At 33.1% G+C, this 18,730-nt stretch overlaps 1 protein-coding gene across 2 annotated transcripts in view; it reads right to left on the reverse strand.

Moving 5' to 3' along the window:
- ZDHHC17 (zinc finger DHHC-type palmitoyltransferase 17) overlaps positions 1 to 18,730 on the reverse strand; it is an 89,157-nt gene that overhangs the window by 30,089 nt on the left and 40,338 nt on the right. For both annotated transcript variants that reach the window (XM_032346934.1, XM_032346933.1), the window contains exons 4-8: positions 17,207 to 17,284; positions 16,472 to 16,616; positions 11,513 to 11,577; positions 10,731 to 10,893; positions 3,887 to 4,012 (exon numbers count right to left, since the gene is read on the reverse strand). In XM_032346934.1, coding sequence (XP_032202825.1) covers positions 3,887 to 4,012; positions 10,731 to 10,893; positions 11,513 to 11,577; positions 16,472 to 16,616; positions 17,207 to 17,284 — 577 coding nt within the window. The remainder of the gene's footprint in view (positions 1 to 3,886; positions 4,013 to 10,730; positions 10,894 to 11,512; positions 11,578 to 16,471; positions 16,617 to 17,206; positions 17,285 to 18,730) is intronic.

Consider the following 18,730-nt stretch of genomic DNA (forward strand, 5'->3'; position numbering starts at 1 on the left):
TACTGTAATTTTCAGTTTTAAAATTTCCATCTGGTTCTTCTATATATTCTACTTCTATATTTCTACTTCATTGCTGAGATTACTTTTCATTTCTTTTAAGCATGTTCATAGTTATTCATTAAAGCCTTTTTGTAATGGCTCTTTAAAATCTTTTGTCAGATAATTCTAATATCTGTCATCATTTTGTTGGCATCTATTTGATTCTCTTTTCATCAGTTTCACTTCTTCTTGGTCCCTGGTATGATGAGTGATCTTCATTTGATAACTGGACATGTGGGATATAATGAAACATTGGATCTTATTTTAACCTTTTCTTTAGATGGATTCCTCTCATGTAGCTTGGCAGAATAAGGGGAGTGAAGTACCTACTCATTACTGCCAGGTGGGGTGGAAGTTCAGATCAACTTTACTGACTTTACTGCCTGAGAAGGGGATTCCTCATTACTGCTGGGCAAGGGCGGAACTTCCAGCTCCCTGTTATACCTCTACTAATACTTCCCTGTCTGGGAAGGTTAGAAGTGCCTCATTATTGTGTCCTATGTGGTCTTCCTGATAGAGCAGGGGATGGGACCTCATTAACAGCCAGTGGGATTAAAAACTTCCAACTCCTTATTTAAACATGCTCTGTTAACAACCCCAGGAAAGAAGTTGGGGCACCTCATTACAGCCTGATAGGGTAGAAGTTTAGGCCTTTGCTGGTATGACTAACTGTGTATGAATTCTGGTATGAAAAACCATGGGGCCGGAGTTTTTTCTGCAATATTTGGCTGTGGTATAAAGTTTTCTGAAGTCTCTATCTTGCTAAGCTGACTCTTTTGTGAAGATTCTTTAGCCAGAGAGCAGGATTTTGTTGGAGCCCTTTTGGTTTGTATCCATTTGTAATTCTAGGTTGTTGGCTTTGTCAGCTCTGTTTTTGGGATATATGAGGCAAAAAAGAGAACACATTTTTCAGGTCCTGAGCTCCCTATCCATTCAGTCTTTTTCTTTTCATCTCCCAGAGTTTCCCTACATTTGTTGTGTATGTAATGTCCAGGTTTTTCAGTTGTGCTTAGTATGGAAGAATAGGATAAGTACAGCTTCTCCATCTTCAGCTTATTTTCATATAATCAATAATCAATATTAAAGTAGACAATATGTGAGATTTCCACTGTTAACCAAAGGGATTGGGGGTTTTTAAGTATTGAAAAATACAATTTAGAGATTTCCTCCTAACTTATTATTAAGCATTTATTTAGGAGGCACTCGCTCTCTCTACCTCTGCTCCTCCCCTGTGTCTAAAATCTTATAACCTTAAAAATCCAAGAGCTTTTAAAATAGTTTTCTAAAATTAAGTTTCTCTCTTCATCTATCTACTAGCACGGTCCAAAAATATTTTTCCCCCATTGGGTTGACTTATTTTTAGTAAAATGGTACTGAATCCTAGATGTAACTATTTCTTGTTTGGTTTTAAATACAGAACATACTTTATGGATTAGCAAATCAAGTCATGTTTATGATTTAAGTATTTCTAATGAGATGAAAAGGAAACAGTCTATATAAATATAAATACTTACACAAAGCATGCAATCACTGTATGTTTTTATTTAGTAATCTTTTCTAAAAATGTAATATATTTTAAAATACTAATGCAAAAAACACCACCAAAACAAAAATAGGAACACTTGACTCCTGAACTGATCACAGTAATAGACACATGTTAATGAAATTGTGCTAAACTCTTTAATGAAGTTCTCTCTTAATTTTTTATTTTTTTGAAGATTTATTTTAGGGGCACCTGGGTGGCTCAGTGGGTTAAAACCTCTGCCTTCAGCTCAGGTCATGATCCCAGGGTCCTGGGATCAAGCCCCGCATCAGGCTCTCTGCTCCGCGGGGAGCCTGCTTCCTCCTCTCTCTCTGCCTGCCTCTCTGCCTACTTGTAATCTCTGTCAAGTAAATAAATAAAATCTTAAAAAAAAAAAAAAAAAGATTTATTTTAGAGAGAGAAAGAACGAGTGGGGGTGGGGGCAGAGGGAAAGAGAATCCCAAGCAGACTCCATAGTTAGCGCAGAGTCCCACACAGCCTGTGATCATGATCCAAGCTGAAACCAACAGTTGGATGCTCAACTGACTGTACAACCCAGGCATCCCTGAAGCTCTCTTTTTAAAAAGAAATCATATCCAAACACATAAACATGACAGTTCTTGTTGCTATAATAAGTAACTACATATTATTAAACATATAGAATTTACAAAGTCATTTTTATCTGACAATGTACTTTTTAAAAATCCTTTAGAATATTTACACTAAACAAAATGAAGGCATAAATATTATGGGATTTTCCAAAGCAATACAAGACACTTTTGTTATAAGCTTAGTTACAATGAGATATCAGGATTTATTCACTGTGTTGAAAAAAATTCCTTTAAATCCTAGAGAACAGAGCAAAATTAATGAAAATTGAAAAATAAACCATTTTCTGTTATATCTAATAGTAAAATGAAAGAGTTAACACGACATGCAAAAACTGCTCATTATTCTCAACTATGGCTTTGAAAATAAGCAAGTTGTTTTTTTAGATTTTATTTATTTATTTGACAAAAAGAAAGCAGGACAGAGAGAGCACAAATGGGGAGAGGGAGAGGAAGAAGCAGTCTCCCTGCTGAGCAGAGGACCCTGGATCATGACCTGAGCAAAAGGCAGACGCTTAACAGAGCTACCCAGGCATCTTGAAAGGCAAGTTTATACACTATAAATCTGACTTTTCTCATGCTAAAGTAATGACCAATGGTTTTAATGCACTAAGGAAGTCTGAACTATAAATAAATGAGACATGTTTTCACGTTTTCCTTTGTCCAAATCTTGTCATTTTGTCTGATAACACACAGATAATTAACTTTAAATAAACAGTATTACCACTAGAACAAACTAAATAAAAAGGTACTGAAGGCGTAATGTCTTCAACTTGTGATTCCTGACAAATTAGCCAAATATCTTGTCAATTGATTTAGTATTATAAAGAAACTGTCAGCTGATTTTTACATTTTTAAAAGGAAGGAAACTTTTAAGGAATATAGGCCCCTCTTTGGGGGAAATATTCTTATTTTTGAAATCATATTATTATAATTAGGTAATTGAACCAACAGTCATATAGTTTAACCTTGAAGGTATATGGAAGATCTAAAACAGGCTTTCCACAGAGAAGTGAAGAATATAAGTTTCTCTCACTCTAAAAAAGTTACAACATATCACAAAAGAATGGGCAGCCTGAATCAATTAGAGTTGTGAACAGTTTAAAAAGATTATGTATTTGGACTATAATTTTTCATAGTTTATTACCAATTAATAAATGCACTTAAACATGAAGGACTTACTATCTCTCCATTGCTTAACAAAGGACAGTTGAATCAATGAACTAAAATTTATGTTAGCTTATAGATTTAAACAATTTTAATTGTTTAGATTAACAAATTTAAACAATTTTACATATAACCATTCTTCTTAATTATCAAATTACCAAGTAGGTAGAGCCCTGAAAAACTTTGCCATCTGACTTTGTCCTGAGTAATTTAGTATTTTAAAATTTACACTGGCCGGGTGCCTGGGTGGCTCAGTGGGTTAAAGCCTCTGCCTTCAGCTCAGGTCATGATCCCAGGGTCCTGGGATCGAGCCCCACATCGGGCTCTCTGCTCAGCAGGGAGCCTGCTTACCCCTCCCCTCTCTCTCTGCCTGCCTCTCTGCCTCCTCGTGATCTCTGTCTGTCAAATAAATAAATAAAATCTTTTAAAAAAAAAAAAATTACACTGGCCAACGGCAAAATTAAAAGCTAAAGCTGCTCAGCTAAGAGAGTATGCCTGTGAATTTTACTTAAAAAGATTATACGCTGAAAATCTTCAAACATGAATTTACCTTATCAGCTTTCAGCTTTCTAAGGAAGGATGGATTGTCATATCCTTTTGCTTGTCTCGCCTCTTGCAAATGGTTGATCATCCACACGTTTTTTCTCTGCTTTGCCAAATCAAGTGCTGATTCACCCTGATAAGCAGAAAAAATTCACATTAAAAGTAAAAAGTAAAATATTTTAGTTATTTTTAAAGTACTCCCATAAAAATAAATTGAACAATTAGTTCATTAACATTGTTTTAACATTAGGCAAAGTCAAATACTAAAAGAATCTAAATCATTACTTATTATTATGCTTTCCCATTCAAGGTACAATCAGTAAATGTATTTACTCGTCTTATTCTATAGATTCTATTTCTGGTTGCATTTTCACTTATATTAAAGTAAATCAAAAAGTAGGTATTTTACCACCTGCTGGATCAGAGGTTATCATTCAGTTTATTAGTTATTTTGTTTCTTTAAGGGTTTTATTAGTAACACTTACTACTACAAAACATCCAACTATCATACCAAATTGCCAGAAACCTCTCAGTTTAATTTCAGTAATGACGAAGGTCTGAAGACAACAGGGAAGAAAAAGAAAAGTCAACTTCTATTTCTACTATTGTTGTACTGGCATTCTGACCATCTTAAATTCATTCACCTATCCAGGAATTTCCAAAGAGAATGAGAACAGTAACAAAAAATAATGAAACTCAAGTTACGGACCTACAGCTCCCTTTAATCTCAAGAAGAATGCCAAAGAGTATATAAGTGAATAGAACTAAGTGCTTCATAGATAGAAATAAGACATAAGCGTCCCCAATTCTAGATTCATGCTTCTTTTTTACTTTATTAATTTAAAATCTTATTTCTCATTGTCTATTGTCAGACACCTACATTTCTATTCTATTTGATATTTTTCACTATTTACCCACTTCTTTAAATAGAAAAGCAAAATGAAAAATTTTGTGTGTCAAAATTTTGAGAATGTATGGATAAATATTCAAAATTAGTTAATAAAAGAGGAAAATATTGAAATTTTATTTTGAAAAACTAGATAAAAACAAAAAAAATAAGCCTTGCAGTGCCTTACTTATAGGGATGATTATCAAGTATAAAGTACTCTTTATATAAAGAAAAACACTAAAAAACAAAAAACAAACAACAAAATAAGCACAGCCACCAACAGCAACAACTATAACAACACACCAATAATGACAAAAAGCCCAACCAATCCTTTAGTAAAAGGTCAACAGTATTTAATAAGGAATGGGCTAATCTAGATGAGTCTTCCACAAATAGGGATATTTATGGTAAAATATCTCCTTGCCTACTCAAAACTTCTATCACCTAAGTTGTAAGAACCAGCTAATTAATCCAAACTATAAAGATTACCTGAATAAAAGCAATCCCTTGGGTAACAATTCCCAGAGGATATCCTGCTGTTGCCTCGGTCCAGCTGAGCATCCCTTCCACTAGAGGGCCATGTGACACCTAAGGATTGCCTAGATAAAAAGATGGAGGGAGCTTTAAGAAATCTTCCAACTACTACTCCTCTAGTCTTCTGACTGCTTTTGTGTAGTTCTTTTATTCAGCTGGTAAAATAAACAAGCAATTAATGTAAAGAATGATACTAAAGCTCAGGTTCTGAATTAAGTCTATATTCGATTACTCCATGTATCGGCCAAAATAGTAAATGATAATAACAAGAGGAGTAACAACAAGAATCATGGAGTATTTATAGACTATATAACTGGTAATAAAAGAACTTTTTCAAAGGTTTTGGTGAGATAAACATAATGGAAGGTGGAGGGTGGAAAATAACTTTTTGTCTGAGAGTGGATTTCATTATTAAAACTAAAGAAAATTCTTTCTTGGAGACCATCTAGGTCAGGTACTTAAGAGGTAAAGAAAACCATTTTTAGGAAAAAAGTTTCTTACCTCATTTCAAGAAACCATATAAGAGTCTTTTAATCTATTAACAAAGCTTTTACAGCCTGCACAAAGTAAAAATTATGTTGTTTGATAAGTTTTAGAAAGAAAAAACTGGAAATGCTTGGGCAGCCTTCAGAGATTAGCTGTTCTCCCAAAATTCATCTAAATTTATCCATATAACCAAAACATGTGGAGGGGGATACAACATTATTTTTTAAAAATTCACAAATGAGATGCTACCATAAAGAGGAATTACTGCATGGTTCATTAAAAAAATATATATTCTTAGTTTCCCAAGTCATTTTTCCTTCCCTTACTGTTATCCCTTCACAAGACTTGGATTTATTCCACGTAACTGTTATCTGGGGCCATGGTTCTTAAATTCTTCTGAGTCATAGTTGATGAAAGCCATTGGCCTTCTCCCCAAAAAGTACTGATAAAAGTAATTTTTTGTAACAATTTATGGACCTACCCTCTAACCAAAATTCTCTGGTAGGTCCCAAATTAAGATTTTCTAATCTAAAGTATATGGTCATTCCTATGCCTTCTAAGAATCAAAGTAGCATTTTAAAGTAACCTTATTTTGGAAAAAAAAATCATTTATTTATATATTAGAAGAATGGAATTCCTTATTCAAATAACTAATTTACAAAGGTAAGTATCTAATATAAAGACAGATTTCTAAGAAACAAATTCAATCTTATTTAGCAAATAGCTACTTTAGAAGAAATAGGATCAACTAACTATAGTCGTTTAATTATAACTATAGCTGTATAACTATAATACAAAGTATAATTTTTTATTCTTTAAAGAATTCAACTTTTACTCCTATTACAGCCATATCCAGATTTGCAGACTACATCTTTTTGGTTATAATTCATGATTATCAATTAGACTCTCTTTCTTAACACTTAAAATAAAAAATGGAAAAATATACAGGTATAGATCAACTTTATTTGTCAAATTCCTGGACAAAGAATCTAGATTGTTTTTAGTTAATGAATTTTTCCCTTTTGAAATTCACAGCAATTTGTTTATTTAATTAGCCTGCCATTCCACATAGCTAAAAGGCACACTTCATATTACATATGACTAAAATAGAGCCAATTCCTATCACCCCCCCAAGAAAGTCTTCCTTCAGTCTTCAAAATCTCAATATATATCACAAGACATTTATTTAGTCATCAAGACTGCCTTTCGTCTTCATATCTAATCTACTCCAAACTATCATTTCCAAATCCACAAATCTATTAAAATTGCAGGCCAAACTAACATCAGCTGCCCGATTTATTAAAATGGCTGAACTGATCCTCAGTCATCCCCTCCATTTTCTTAATTCTTCAATGCATTCTCCATCAGCAACCAAAGTAGTCTTTTAAAAATACTTAAAACACAAAGATTATAAAGCCATCCTTCACAAATCGTTCCAACTCCTTTTCATGACTGAGAACATAATTAAAGTTCCTTATCATGGCCTTGCGTGATCTGGCATCTAGCTGAGTAACTTCACTCCTCTGCTCACTGCACTCAGCCCACGCTGTCATTTGCTGTACCTCTAACAGCAAGCTTACCTTGCTGGCCTTGGGACTTGCATTTACAGGCTCCTCTACATGGAAAGTTTTTTCCCACTTATCTTTGTATAACTGATCCCTTCTCATTCAGACAAGTCTCAAAGCAAATGTCATCTCCTCAGAGGTATTCACAAGTCACTCACAGCCCTCATCACTGCACATTTGCGTGTATGCATGCACATGTGTGTTTATATTACAATTACAATTAATTGCTCCTTAATATAACGTAAATTCTGAGAGAATACGAACTTCAGCTATTTTATTCACCTTGACTCCCCAGCACTAATATTTGTTAAATGAATGAACGAATGGTCTCCATTGGAAGGTGGTGACTAATGTGCAGCATAATAGGAATGCCAGAGTCCACCAGAAAAAAGAGCTGATACTTATTTCATCTTTTAACTTCCACAAAAAGTACACTTTAAAACAAAAATCTACTTTTCCAACAGTGTGGATAGAAAGATTATTTTTACTCTGAAAGTATTAAATATTCCCTGAGCAACTGAAGCAACTCCTTAGACTTTATTTCCTTTAAAAATAATGTCATTCCAAATAAGTCAGAGGAAAATAAACACCATATGATCTCACTTGTATGTGGAATCTAAAAAACAAAACAAAACAAAACCAAGCTCACTAATACACAGAACAGACTCATGGTTGCCAGAAGCAGGGTTCAGGGGTGGGCGAAGGCAATTGAAACACACAAACTTCTAGTTTTAAAATAAGTCAAGTCCTGGGATGTATTTATAGCACAGTGCCCCTTCCTCTACTCACCTCCCCCCCAACCATGCTTGCTCGTGCACTCTCTCAGAAAAAAGAAGTTCCATGTGCACATTAATTTTATGACACTGTAACTCTGGAAGTATTCATATGAACCATACTAATCAAGAAAGGTACATTCGAGGAACACCTGGGTGGCTCAGTCGGTTAAGCATCTGCCTTTGTCTCAGGTCATATTCCAGGGTCCTGGGATTAGTCCCATATTAGGCTCCCCGCTCAGCAGGGAGTCTGCTTCTCCCTCTCCCCCATCCCTCCCCCTGCTCATGAGTGCTCTCCCTCTTTCTCAAATAAATAAATAAATAAATAAATAAATAAAAAGAAAGCTTTATTGGAGCTTATCCTATCTTGGTACCAAATAATTCATGTACCTGAACCTGCAAAACATTAAAAATATAAGGCTCAAACCATATAAATCATCTCAAATCTCTCTCTTACCATTATCTTTCTGTTGAAATTCATTACAGATTTCTTCTGCTAAGTCTAATAAAAGTTTATGCAATAGTTAATGTGAAGTGCAAGGGTTCATTATTTATTTGAAAAGACATTAAATTTACGGGGAGCCTGGGTGGCTCAGTGGGTTAAGCTTCTGCCTTCAGGTCATGATCTCAGGGACCTGGGATCGAGCCCCGCATCAGGCTATCTGCTCAACAGGGAGCCTGCTTCCCCCCCTCTCTCTGCATGCCTTTTCGCCTACTTGTGATCTCTCTGTCAAATAAATAAATAAATTTTTTTAAAAAAGACATTAAATTTATAAACCACACTTCAAATACTTAAAGATCACGATCCAAGTGAATTACCTAAATTCTATATGGACAGAAAAGATATTTTTAAAAATACACAGTACTAGCTTTAAATATCAGAGCTGTAGAGTCATGTTGTCACAATTTTTAGTATTCTTGTAATTTCAATATATTGCTGTGGCTCTTGGCAGAGTCTATGGAGACTCAACATTTGCCATAATAAAACTGGTTCTATCTTTTCAATAATATTCATACTAAATATTTTGAAATACATTCCTGGGGCATGATCATTTTGAGAATGGCTGCCCAGTACTGAAGAGAAGGAAAATAATGCTCTAAAGCAATTCAGATATAAAACATAAGGTAATTTTTTCTTATGGGGATATTGATTAGCCTTAATCAAACTCATTTGTCTGATCCTTTAGCCCTTGCGATCAGCCTAATTTACTAATCACATTGTTATAAACTTTTCTGAGCTTCCTACTTAAAAACATTTGGAAAAGTAAAATTTTTTCTCTATAATTTCAGAAGTGGCAGAGAGGTTTACTAGCAGAGTTATGAATACTAGCTTAGAGATAAAATTCACGACTACAAAAATCTTCATTCAATCTGTCAACAAATATTTAGAGTGCCCCTCATCTGTCAGGTACTATGGAAATAGACTTTCCTCTTTTCATATTTTACTAGTAGATATTAAGCCACTCTGATCACTTTGAGTGGAGACAAAAGGACTCGAAATTTTAAAAAGAAAGAAAATACATGGCTTTCTCAATTTTTTATAGTTTCCAACAAGATATTTAATATTTACTTTTAACTAAATATTTTTAATTAAACTCATTTTTAAAAATTGGTTAAAATTTTAAGTACATTAGGCTCCATATAGCTAGTCTAAACTATATTATTTTAGTAGTTCAAACTAGAGTAATCAAATACAAAAAGAATTATTCACTGGAAGATAAGTAGATGCCCTGATCCAGCAGGAGATAACCTACTTTTTGATTGCCATTTCAGATTATTACGTGGCTCAAATCTCTTTCAAATTTAATTAGCACATATCCCTTAAAAATTTAAGAAACATGACTCAGAAAATACTATGGTTTATAAGCCAAAATTAAAGAACATTTGTCAAAGGGTACAAAGTTATTTATGAATTTACATTACTGAAAGATGATGTTTGAAAGTTTAAAGTCATTTCACAGAAAGAGTTGCTCAAAGATATGGTGGATCCTGAAGCTTTAAACATGAGAATGGTTAACCAAAATTTAAAACTACCAAAAGAATTTTCTTCCAAGTACTCATAAAATGTCTACAAATTTCTAAATGTTCAGAGTATAAATGTTAATTGTGTTTTGTTCTTAGATAATTTTGTATACTTTTCCTGGATTAATCCAAAATATGGGGTATGTGGGGACTCTCCTATAAACATCATAAAAGTGTCTATCAAATTTAAAGGTCTTGACCTTTAAAATAAGATGAAAACAACTCAAAGAATTGCATAATGTGGTTTACCTACAAACTTGTGATTCTCCATACTGATCTTAAAGAAACCAGAAAACAATTCCCTTTAGCTATGAAGATATGGATTATAAAAACAAATTTTCAGAAGTCAGTAAGAATTCACTAACGAAAAAGGCCATCAAAATCTGAAAATTACTTCAACACTAAAAGACAAAAGTAAATAAACCAGTCTTTCCAAAGAAATTCTTGCATGGAAGCATAGGGTTAACCTTAAATAAGAGGTTTCTTCCATCTTTGACAGTCTGTGAAAAAATCTATTTTTTACTGAGAAATTAAGATCTTAATAATATCTCACATAGCATAATCAATACAGGATATTTTTACCTTGATGTTCTGGGCATCAACATTAGCCCCAGCCTCCAGAAGAAGACTAATGACTGTGGTATTCCCTGCTAGTACTGCCCAATGCAAAGCAGTGTTTTTGTGATACTTGTCACCAAGGTTAACTGAAACATTGAATGTTAAAAGCAATCTAGTTGGATCCACACTGAAAAGGAAAAAAAAAACAACAACAACAACAACCCTAATTTCAATTATAGAAATCATTACAGATACTAAACTGATCGTGGTTGTATTTGTATTCCATCTTGGAACACTTCTATTCTAACCTATACTCAACCTTATAATAGGTATTGAGAGAATATTCTAATATGAAGTATTAAGTATGTGCAACACCATGAGAGGGCATACTTGGTCCTGACAATTTCTAATTTTGATTAGGGAGTAAGGTCATTAATATTTATATAATTAAACAAGTAAATGTTTAAATTTAAATCTGGATTGCTACAAAAATGTTTTCTGGCAACTTACTAATTAATAATATTAAACCTGCCAGTATACAAATAACATGAAAAAACTAATTTTAAAGATAAAATAACATCTTTCCTTCTTAAAAACTGCTAAAAGAGGAATAAATTAAGAATACTACAATTACCAAGATCAAGGTAAGCACAGAGACTCAAACATCAAAAAGGTAATTTATTATATTTCATAGTAAGAATTTTAAATATTAACAAATAGAACATTAACTACTTTTTCTCATCATTTATTTTACATTTTAATATGCTGAAAATGATATGAATAAATATTTTATAATGACTACATACCTATGTGTTCTATAAGCTGCCCACATTAAAGGTGTCATTCCATTCTGATCCATCATATCTACATCCTGATAGAATAAAAAGAAAAAAGTCAGACGGTAAAAATTTCTAAGTTCCTACCAAATTTACTCAGAAAAATCTAACTTACATATCATAGGAGAAGCCAATAACACTCCTCAATCAAGGCTGATTAATGAAAATTTTAACTTTTTTTCAAATAAAACTATTTATTGTCACTAAATATTTTAATTAATAGCATATATTTAATTGACTATAAATATGTATTTAATTAACATATATTTACAGACTTCCTTTTTCAGATGGTTTAATCACCCTTTCAATGTTTTACATTTAAAGATCTTGACCTACTCTTCACCTTTCATCCACAGAGTATAAGTTAAATGATTTAAGTCTGAAAAATTGATTAAACTAATTCATGATAAGAGGGAATAATGAGACCCTGTTTATTTCTAGGCATTTCAAAACAAAAAATAAAGACTTATCTTTTCAATAAACTCAAAGTCTGTTTGCCTTTTATTGTTATGCACGTACATTTTTAGAGTCAAATAATTCTGAAAAATTGGTGGTAGTAAAGCAATTCTCTGCCTTACTCCCCACTATTTTCACCTCTTTTAGCCCTTAACATCTTAAATAAGATGCTTGAATTGCTACTTTTTGATTTTTCAGTTTTAGGCATTATCTTCTGAGAGTTCAGTATGCAAAAAGAGAATTCCGCTCTTTACTCTTCCTGGCCCATCACAAATATGCACCTCTCTATTCTTTCAAGAGATCTATTATATTTTTGGTTATAAAAATGTTTGACATTTACATTATTATAAATGTATATGAATACTACTCCCAGCAAAATCGTGTAGTAAACTATGATTATTTTTCTTCTCCTATCCAACTTTTTGCTTTCATATGGTACTTCCCCCCGACTCCACTTTTGCTTTGTTTTTTAATAAATTACAATTAAAACTACCATCTATTCAACCAAAATTCTTCCCTAGTTATCTAAATCTCCTTCCAAGACATCCTGATGCATCTGGGATTCTATCAGTTTCACTTCCCTAAAACTCTCTCTCCTGACTCCAACCTGGACTATATATTATGCTATATGCCTGAGACATCTGTCTCATTAACTAGAACAGGTTCTCTGACAATTAAACTTATATTAACTTATATTAAATTCATCTTTGTATTCTCAGTGCCCAGCAGAGTAAATGATCAAAAACCATTTGCTAAGTGAAAAAACATGTTTATCTACCTATTTGTTTGGGAAGGGCATAGGGTTTAGAATAAAGCAGACATGGTTTTGAATTCTTAGGTGCACCACTTAATAGCTATAAGACTAGCAAAATTACTTTAATTCTCTATGCTTCAGCTTCCTCATCTAAAAATGCAAATATAAATAATGGCTTCATAAGACCCCTGTGATGATTAAATGGAATAATGTGTGTAAAGCACCTAGTCTATAGCCTAGAAGATAAGAGACATTCAATAGATAGTAAGTTTCCTCTTCTTCCCTTCCCCATTGCCCATTCCTAGATTACATAAAGGCAGCAGTTCTAATCCAAATTGTGTTATCTAATACACCAGCCAGTGCAGAGAGGACAGAGTTATAGTGAGTATGCTGCACCACACTCTATACCTCTATGCAGCAGTTGTCTGTGAGCCACAATTATTGATGGGAATATGTCTCAAATGTGAACATTAACCAAGGGTACTGAAGCAGAAAAAATGCTGAGAACCAGTACATTAGACAAACTAGAACACACATCATTAGTCTTAGTCCCTCATCAAGAATACTATAATCAAAAGTTACACTTATCCATTATAAATACATTTACGGATTTACATTAACTGTGGTTGGGAGGATCTTATGTAACCTATTTCCAATATACACATTAAATAAAAATCTTTAAGAAAATCTGAAAAATGACAAGCTTCCTACCTAGTTTTTTATATGAGTCAAGTACTGTAACTTATTTTATTTCCTTTAGGGTCCTAATTTCAAGAGAGCGCAACTAAATGTGATGTCCAATTAAAACAAACACGTTAAGTTCTTGTTTTAGTTTCTTCCTCCTTCTTAGTTGTCTTTTCATATCCTTCTTAAAAAGTGACAGCATTAAAAAATATCAGTAAGTGAAATTAAAAATGTAAAATAATGCCATATCTCTAGAGTACTAAAAGAAAAATGAAATTCAACCTTTTCTTTCTTTGGGTCGGGGTTTAAAACTTGGTACTTCTTTTCCAAGTTCAGCCTGGACGTATGGGTATTCTCTATTAGGAAGAATTAACAAGCCCAGATCAAAAGCTTATGGGGATTCCATGATCAACAGGGCTCCATAACTTAGCATTTTCCCTTTTCTCCTGAAAATCATCCAAAAGAATTGGTAGTGAGCACTAAATATATTTTAACAGTATAACTAAAATGAAACAAATGTGAAGAACAGAATGACAAACTAAATGGAAATGTTATATGCCCTAAGAATATAAAACTGATACAAATAACAAAAAATGGAGAAAATGGAAAAAGGTTGAAAAGAAAGTGCAAGTACCTAATCTGTAATAGCTATGAGTCAAAGAATATTATTTAAAGCTGAAAAATCAAGTAATAGAAACGTGGTTATAGCTATCAGAACAAAGTTAACACTAAAAAAACAGTATTATATACAACTAAAGTCAGTGGAAGGGAAGAGAAAGAAAAAATAAAAATATACTAATTTTATTATTAATTATAATTGGGAACTAATCAGAACTAATAAAATTTGAGCAAATATCTGATTGAAGTAAGACAGAAAGAGAACTGTGTAACCTTCTAAGGAAAGGATTTACCAAGCAGAAGATAAGATCAAGCACAAAGGCCTAAAGACAAAAGCATATTAGAGCTGTTCAAGGAACAGCAGGAAGACTGGTGTGTCAAAGCAGAGTACAGGGGAGATGACAAAAGATAGGCCTGCGAGGTATCTCAGACAAGACCACAAGTGGTTCTGTTGTCCTTCTCTAGGGAAGGACTTTGGACTCCATTCAAAGTATGATGTGATGAACACTAGAGTTTGCTTTTATAATTAGTGTACACATGGAAAAAATTCTGGAAAAATATATACTAAATTGTTAAGAGTGATCTCAGTGGGGGAAGCAGTAAGAGAAGAGGTGGAGTTTCATTTTCTAAGTCATATTCTCTTATGTTTGAGTACTTTACAGCATGTTATTTCTGTAGCAAACAAAAACAAAAACAAACTTACTTATGAAAAAGAAAACAAACTGCCAGACTTTTATTATCATGCATTTATTATTGAAAAGGTGCTGTGGCAAATAGAAATCCCTGTCCCTTGAGAATTTTATAGCCAACATCCTCTACCAGAGTTAAAAAGATTACTGAAACATCCAAACCTCAGAATCAAAAAGCTAACAAAAAGACAAAAACCAAAAGAAAAAGTGAACGTGTTATTATAAATTTATACCCGCAAAATAAAAGGCCACTAACGACAATACATGCTGTAATCATGTATTACAGCACCATCCACTGTTCCAAACCCCAGTCTAGAAGAAACTTGGGAGAACAAATGTAATCTGCGGCAGCTGGTATCCAAACATGGCCCTCAACAAACCTCACTTGATAGTATACCCGTATGTTCCCACAATGAACGTGAACTGGCCCTGTTACTTGCTTTAACTGACAGAATGGAACAGAAATGTTGCCGTGCCAGTTCAAGACATAAGACTTTAAAAAGGCAGAGAGCTTCTGCTTTTGTTCTTTGGGGAGCTCCCACCACGTAAGGAGTCTAGTTTCCTGTTAGAAAGACTACGTCCAGGAGTACCATGGAGAAGGAACTCTGAGACTACATGGAGAAAAAGAGAGGACTTGCTATCTCAGCACTCCAACTGAACCCAGCCTTTTAGCCATTCATATTAAGGCATAAAGTATGTTAGTGAGCCATCCTCCATTCCAGTCAAGACCCAAATGCCCGTATTCCACAGCCATCATCACAAGGTAAAGAACCATCCAGCCAAGCCCAGTCAACCCAAGGTAATAAATGGCTGGTATTATTCTAAAGCCATTAGATTTTGGGGGTAGTCTGTAAACACCATATTAGATAATAACCTCCTCTTCCAGCAGTTAGCCAGCCTATGCCTCTTACACTATAATGCACAACGCACAACTATCATTGTGAGTGACTGCCAACAATAAATACTTTAAATATTCATAAAATCAATACTATTCAAATTCTAAATCTGCATAAAATTTAAAATAAATGTTAATAGCAACGAATTAAAATCATTTGTCTTACTCTTATGATGAGATCCTTAGCTACAAAGCTAATGTTTAAGTATAACCAGAGAAAACACGTGAAAGAATAACTGAATGACATTAATTTCAACAAAATACATTTATTACAAAAACATGGTATATATAGACTGGTACCTGTTTAATGTGACTACAGTCGGTACATATTCACGAAAAATCAGGAAGAACCACTTAAATCATGAGAAGTTTCCTGACATGTAAGAAGTAGCATTATATTATGAGCAGAAACACAGAAACTGATCCTAAAGAATTCATCCCCCACTCGGAGAAGTAACTTAACAGAGAAAATAACCAGTAAAATGTTCAAAAAAGTATAAATAAATTCAGAGTATATATTCAAAAGATGTAAGTAAGTAAAGGAAAAAATAGATACCTAAATTTTCTTACTTTCTGGGATTCAACTCTCATCATTCTCAGAAATAAATGAATCTTAATGGATCATTATCTGCTTCTTGATTATCTTTCTTATTTTTAACTTAACTATATTTATTACCTCAATATCAAACTAACTATATTATTTATCCTCTTTATCCACCAGAAAGAACTATTTAAATATCACCAGGTTGTTACACTTGTAACACCAATGATATTAGGCATTTAAACCATGAAGAACATCGGATTAAAATCCACACCATTGTGATTTTTTTTACCTGTCCTTTTGCTATGAGATAAGCAACAATTGAGGTATGTCCAAACTGAGCAGCCAGATGAATACAGCTACATCCTTCTCCATCAATTAATGAAGGATCTGCACCATATTTCATTAGTTGCACAACCATAGATAGATGGCCTTGTCTAAAACATAAAAGAATAAACACTTAAATATATAAGATTATTTCAAACAGGATCTCCTGGAAAGATCTTTCTTAAATAGGGGAATGGTGGAAAAGATATACAATTTTTTCAAAGTTTCTTAAGATATGTATATGTCAAGACGTGCTTAGTATTTTACAGTTCTTAAGTCTCAACCAAAAAAGTCTTTTAAATTTTATGCAGATACTTATAACTTCTTTAAATATGTAATAAATAGTTACTATAGTCTATTAATCCTATTCAAATATAATCTTAGTTGTCCCGTGAACTGGGGAACTTCTTTAACTGTAAATATATAGAGGTTGCATACGTATTACATTTACAAATCTAAAGTTTAACTCAATCATAAACTAACAGGATTAATATGAGCATGGTGAATTCCTAAAGACACTTCAGGACAATAACTTTGCTGCCAATGCAGGTAACACTGTCAGCAATATATTAGTATACTGTTGATATTAACTGTTAATTCTCTCATTCATTTTAGCATATCATTAAAAAAAGAACAGTTGTTTAGTTACAGACTAATAAGGGAACAAAAGAAAAAAAAAATCCAGAAGCAAATTTAAAACCTTGTGGCCCAGTGCAACGGAGTGGAATTTAGGTCTCCTCCAAGTTGATCCACAATAGCACCTTTCGAAATATAGTATCTATAAGACAAAATTTTAAATAATTTAGATAACTTTCATTTTCAATTTTAAGAAATTAAGTAAAAAATAAAGAAAAAAATGTTTTCCATTGTAGACCTCATGGTAGTTTATGTCTTTGATGACAATCTTTTGTGATATTTAAAAAATATATTTAGTAGAATTTTATATCAAACACATCACTCTTCTAGAAGTAAAAGGAAAGTATTTTTTTTAAGTTACAAAAAAGAAGAGCATGGCCAAGTAACAATCATATAAAAAAGAAGGCAGTCAGAGAACCACCAAGACTTGGATCAGAGAGCAGCAGCAGAGAGAAAGTTGTAGAATAGGCCACTGAGTCTACCACAGGGAGAAGCTCAGCTTTATGAGCTTTATTTTCCTCACAAAATTACTATAGTTTGAATCAAGCAATATATGTATAAGAATTTTATAAATTTTAAGTATAACACAGAAGTTATTTACAATGCCTTGTTATATCTTTAAAGCTGTCTTGCTTTAAAAAGAACAACCTCATTGCTTAATCTATTAATGTTATAACATATTGATTTCCTCTGAAATAAACAGGACCTAACTGGTTATCACAATGTTTACTTTGGATTGATCAATGAATGAATCTTGAATAAAAATGATTTCAAGCCTTTGATGTCAAATGCTTGATGGTGAATATTACTGAGATATTTAAACTGTTCTAAGTGATTACTGCTTTAGATTACTAATGCATTCACTTTTAATGTACAATTTTAAACATTTAATATACTTACATGCTTGATTCAGAAATTTACTGCTTTATGTATTTATTACATTGGCATTTTTAAAGCATTATGTAATGAAGGGCCAAACTCCCACTCTATAAACTCCTGTAAAATAGTTTAAAGTAATGTAACAAAGTATTTCCAGACTAAAATATTTCCAGTTCAAAATATCAGAGACATTAGTCTGAACACAAACATTTAACTATTCCTAAATTCTTTCTTAAGGAACTTGGTGGGCATCATATAATAGTTGAAAATGGTTTTTTGAGCCCAAAGAGAAGTACAGCTTGGCCAAACAGCAGCTTTGATAAGAGCTGGGTTTTTGGGGTTTTTTTTAAGATTTTTATTTATTTATTTGACAGGTAGAGATCACAAGTAGGCAGAGAGGCAGGCAGAGAGAGAAGAGGAAAGCAGGCTCCCCGATGAGCAGAGAGCCTGATGCGGAGCTCGATCCCAGGACCCTGAGACCATGACCTGAGCTGAAGGCAGAGGCTTTAACCTACTGGGCCACCCAGGCGTCCCGATTTGGGATTTTTTTAAGGCAATTTTATTACCTTATGTTTATTATATGTTTATTAGTAAACATATTTGTTCCTGAGTTATTTTTACTCATATTTCAAATCTTTGCTAGGGCTATGGTAATGAATGATTTCCAGACTGATTCTAAAATACAACTCCCACCCAACACAAACATACA

Source organism: Mustela erminea, chromosome 6 (genome assembly GCF_009829155.1).
Source record: "Mustela erminea isolate mMusErm1 chromosome 6, mMusErm1.Pri, whole genome shotgun sequence".
NCBI classification, from domain to species: Eukaryota; Metazoa; Chordata; class Mammalia; order Carnivora; family Mustelidae; genus Mustela; species Mustela erminea.